The sequence below is a fragment of the Salvia miltiorrhiza genome, chromosome 1 (genome assembly GCF_028751815.1).
Source record: "Salvia miltiorrhiza cultivar Shanhuang (shh) chromosome 1, IMPLAD_Smil_shh, whole genome shotgun sequence".
Classification (NCBI taxonomy): Eukaryota; Viridiplantae; Streptophyta; class Magnoliopsida; order Lamiales; family Lamiaceae; genus Salvia; species Salvia miltiorrhiza.
In genome coordinates, this window is record NC_080387.1 from 48,995,090 (window position 1) to 49,000,369 (window position 5,280).

Consider the following 5,280-nt stretch of genomic DNA (forward strand, 5'->3'; position numbering starts at 1 on the left):
CAGCGTGGTTGCTAGTGTGTCGGACCGAGTCTGCACTGGTTGAAGGTCATGCGTTGGAGAACCTTCCGGGCGTGGGTGGATCTATATAGGTGTTGTACTGGGCTCCAGCCCAGTGCAGCCACAAAATTTTGTCCGATATGTATTAAATATATTTACCCTAATATCTACATAGTTTAATTTTAGCCCAATCCAACTTCAAAAAAAAAAAAAAATCAACATAAAAATAAAAATGAATTTATTTTTGTAGAAGATAGATTATTTTATTAAAAAATTATAGATGTAGTTTTTATATTCTTTCAACTATAATGGTACAATTTGCAGGGGTAGCGTTAGTATATATTATTGAATCAATAGAAAAAGAATAATTATTTATTATAGTCGGTGGTCGAATTTTAATCCTAAATCCATTAAAATTCTACTTACACAAAAATGAATTGTACAGACTGCCCAGAAATTTTGGCTCGGGGGCGATCTTCGAGTTCAGCCCTCCTTCACAACAAATCTTGGATCCGCCCCTGCTTTCGGGCTCATGCTGGGCGTGATTGCTAGTGTCGGGCACGAAGGGGAGAAATGGAGATCACGTGTGAAGCATGCGCGATTAAAAAAAAAGAGAGAGAAATATAAGAGAGCCGCTGGAGCCTGGCGAAAAGAATAGTAGCCGCAAGGAAGAAGAAGGAGATTGCCCTATTTTTTCAATTTTTATGGGCTTTTTATTGGTTTTTTGCCCATATTTTATTTTGGGCTATTTTGGTTTATTTAATTTTTAAATTTTTTTGAATGATTTGATCAATTTTGTTACCTAATTTTTAATATAATTTTATATTTTAATTGTTGTATTTTTTATGTCAATTAATTTCATATTTAAATTTAATTCTAATAAAATATTTAATTGTAAAATAGAAGAATAGAAATGAGATTAAATGAAAATAGAGATTTTAACGTCTCTTATAGAGCCAATGCATTGTGAAGAGGACGCGCTAAGATGAGGACCACCTTATAAAAATTGAGATATTTGTAATGGGATGGAGGGAGTGCATCTTTTTTTAATATAACAACCAAAGAGTGGTGTCTAACTGGACCTTTCATATAATAGAGCCTAGACCTCTTTATCCGATCAAAAAAAAAATAGAGCCTAAACCTCTTTAAACAAAACTTGTGATAGGTGCGTTTTGAAAAATATTATCCAAACTTGGACTCATAATTTTGACCAGGAGCTTTGTTTATGAGTCTATGACATCACATAATTTACTGTTAATATAATAACGTCATCAATTATAATAAACCAAGAAATGTTGACTACTTAAAACCAAAAATTATAAAGGATTCAAACTCTACGAACTAATTACTGATTAGATCATTCATAAAATTTCTATCTTACAATGTCGGCCCTTCACAAAAAACTACACAAACTAAGTTCTACTAAAACTACATTAATAATTCATTAGACACACCAAAATACAAATCCAGAGCAAGGCTACTCTGTCAATTTTCACTTGATGATCCAAAAAAAAGAAACCCCTTCCTCCAAATCCAATCACCACTCCTTCCGCAGCAATTTTAAACGTCGAACAGATCCAACAAATCTTCTGCAAAATAATATCGATAAGTAAAAAACTTAAACAAGTGATGTATTAATATTATTGACATAGCTAGAAACAAATAAAAAATTAAAAGTACCCACCCCATAATATGTCTATGAAAAATACCCACCCCCTTACTAGGGGTGGGTATTTTTCATAGACATATTATGGAAGTGGGTATTTTAATATATTAAGTCAACAATTTTATGGTCTTTGTTAACATTGTGTTTTTCCTAAAATAAGTTAAAACGATACAGTTTTCAAGGTTAATTAAAAATTACTAGTACTATACTTACTCCCAAGGTACATCACCAGCAAGCAGCCAGTCGCCATCCTTATCCTGATACGTGAGGTTGTACATTTTGAGATTTTGTGGACCTGTTTGGCAAAGTAATGATTGACAACAACATCTTCGAAAAATAAGAAGCGTTTGCAGGAGATTTACTTACGCTTGCCAAACATGGGCATGAGGGTGGCTGTGAGGGCTTGATACGAAGGATGGATGCTTAAATCAATCTTCCTCGCTATCCCAATCCCATCCATTTCAACTTTCACGTAATTCGATCCTCCTCCGCCCTTCTCCACCGTGATGTAGTTGGCGGCGCTGCTTTCACGGTGGTGCTGCCCAGCCAATTTCTTCTTCCACGACTTCACCGGCGGCCACCCTACCATCACATCTTCCTCCACGTCCACACATCTGCTGCTGTCCCTATATATAATCATCTTCTTAATTATGCGCAATTGGATCGGAAATTAAACAAATTAATGTGGCGACCTAGAGAGAGAGAGAGGTGACCTGTTGATGCTGTCCCAAATCAACAATGGCAATGTGCGTTTGTTATCGGTGATGTCATCTGAGAATGATTCATCAAATTTGCGCTTCTTTTCATTGTGGGTGGAATTAGTGTTTGAGAGTGAGAGGTGTAGTTGAAGATCATCCATCTTGATTTTCATTAATTTCACAAAACCCAATACAAAGGAGAAGGCGATATGAAAATGGGTTGATTAGGGTGTGGGTATGATGTAGCTATATATATGTAAGAGTGCAGTGTGAGTGTGTGGGGAGACAGAGAACAATTTCCCAAGCATGTCTCTATCATTGCTGGAGTATCAACCGACCAAATTGAAGTGTTTGTTCCCAATTTACTTAATCCTTTTCTTGGACCCAACAATATGCTTTTACTCTCCCAACACCTATTTTCCCTTATTTCCCTTCTGCTTTAAATTACACTCAATATAATGTTCCCCACCTGTCTACTATCTATTTTAATTTTGGTATAACATTTTATATTAATCAACATGCCTCATTAAATATTTATCAAATTTCAATATTCACAAATCCTCTCAACTGCATGCGTCCTCAACATTTAATTTTTTCGAAAAAACTTTATTTCTCTACTAGTTAAACTAGTGTATTACCCGTCGAAATTCGACGGGTACATATTTTCTTGTAATTTATATATTTTATGTTATTCTTGTTATAATTATATAAAATAATTTTTTATGTAAATTATTTATAGAATTAATTAAATTAAATTAAATTAGTAATACATTTTAAATTATATTAATCTCAACAACTTTTAGTAATTAAATTATTAATTTTGTTGAGATCATAAAAATACCTATTAGTTTTCATATGAAATTTTATAAAAAGTTGACGCGTAAGAAAAAAAAAGAGTAGAAATACATATAAATTTGACATAGGTATGATGGAGGATTGATTTGTTGCATTTGTTGTTACAAGATTTATTAATTTTGTTCAATTTTTTTTTTTTTATTTTGCCTTTTGACCATAATTTTATATGGAGTTTGAAAAATCATAATTGAATTGTGAGTATCATATAATTCCGAACTTCTAAAAGCATAACTAATTATGAAAATAATCTCGCCTGATATTTAAAAGACCATAACTGATTTATCGAACATCGTATCATTTGGAGTTTTAAGACCAACCAAGTTGTGGGCATCATCTCGTCGCAGATTTGACATATCACCTCTAACTTCTGAGCATCATCTTGTCTGAAACTTGAAAGATAATCATCTTGTCTAAAACTTGAAAGAGCATCATCTCGTCTGGAGTTTTGAGCATCATCTCATCTAGAGTTTGAGAGAGCATCATCAAATATGAAATTATATTCAACCATGACTCCAATGGTCAACTATCTAACAAACATAACTCTAACAATTTAGATATTTTATTTATGTATGTAATTTTATTAATTCAAACTCTAGAGAGAAATGAAAGAGAAGAGTTCTTAAAGCAGTAAAAGAGAGAGCGTGTGATTTATTTCATCATCGTAGGTATTTATAGGCATTACAGTCAGGGTAAAGTAGTAAATTCGTTTGGTCATCTATTCCGCATGCTCGCCATTAAACTAATTAAGGCTATTATTAGATTATAACTTGTCAGGTCGTTGTCCCCTAATTACAGAGCTGGATTATGTCCTCATCATCCCGCTCTGTCTAGTAGCTCTGTATTTCCTTCCATGGGGCAGACTTCTACTCTTTGGCTCTGCTCTGCTAAGTAGCTCCGCCTTCTGGCGAATTGTCTCTGGCGTGTGGCTCCACGCTCTGGCTCCAATAGCTTAGCTCTGACTCTGGATCTGGCGATTTGGCTCTGGCTCTGACTCTAACGACTTAGCTCTGACTCTGGATCTGGCGGCTTGGCTCTGGCTCTGACTTTAATGACTTAGCTCTGGCAGCTCTGCTCTGGCAACTTGGCTCTGGCCCTCTGCTCTGGTTAGCTCTGGCTCTGGCAGCTCTGCTCTGGAAGCTCTGCTCTGGCAGCTCTGCTTTGGAAGCTCTGCTCTGGAAGCTTTGCTCTGGCATCTCTGCTCTGGTTAGGTCTAACTCTGGCATCTCTGCTCTGGCAACTTGACTCTGGCCCTCTGCTCTGGACTTTTTCCTCTGCCTATTTCTCACAGCTTCTTTGCTCCCTACTGCTCATCTTTGGTATTCCAAGCAAAGCCACTTGTCCTGATCTTAGGACCTTGCATATTTCACCCCTCATCAGAGTTGATAAATCATATTGCTTCCATGCAACAATCACAACATGCTTGATAGCAGATGCCAAAATTCTTTCCAAAATTTGTTCTTTCTAAAATAATAATCATTCTATATTTAAAATAGTGAAACACGTTATTAAATTAGGAAACTAATTTAATACTTACCATAGGTGTGTAGGAAGAATCACGACAGATCAGGAAATTAATGGAGGTATCAAAATAGAGAAGTCGTCGGTGGGGTGGGGGTCGACGGCACGGTGGATGAACTTCAGGGCTCAGCGGTGACTCGGCGGCGGACGAACCGCAAGCTCAGCGGCGACTATTTTGCCGGAGTCTAGAAGAAGGAATGGCAACGGGTTATAGGAAAAAGAAATCTTAGGGCTCTTGTATTAATTGCTTCGAATGGAGAATTCTCATGGGTTTAATAAGTGGAAACAAAATCGAACTAATTAAGGAATGGAAGAGGGAGTCAGAGATGAGGCGGAGCAACGCCGCCCTTAGAACGGCGGCGACGCCCGAATTTAAAGGGAGAGAGAGGCGGGCAGTTTAAGGGGGGGAATTAGGGCTTGATTTGAGTGTGCAATCGACTTTAGAGAGAGAAAAGGATTGAGAGAAGAGAGAGACAGTGAAGGGGGAGACGACGCCGACCGGATTCAGGGACGACAGCGATGGGGTGAGGAAGAGGGAGGCGTGAA

At 36.9% G+C, this 5,280-nt stretch overlaps 1 protein-coding gene across 1 annotated transcript; it reads right to left on the minus strand.

Moving 5' to 3' along the window:
- Positions 1-1,339: 1,339 nt before the first annotated feature.
- Positions 1,340-2,577, minus strand: LOC130988963 (auxin-responsive protein IAA31-like). The gene is made up of 4 exons (XM_057912955.1): positions 2,377-2,577; positions 2,030-2,289; positions 1,877-1,958; positions 1,340-1,586 (listed from the first exon to the last, which is right to left on the minus strand). The coding sequence occupies exons 1-4, from the start codon at positions 2,532-2,534 to the stop codon at positions 1,535-1,537; spliced, it is 552 nt and encodes a 183-aa protein (XP_057768938.1). The 5' UTR covers positions 2,535-2,577; the 3' UTR covers positions 1,340-1,534.
- Between the last annotated feature and the right edge of the window lie 2,703 nt (positions 2,578-5,280).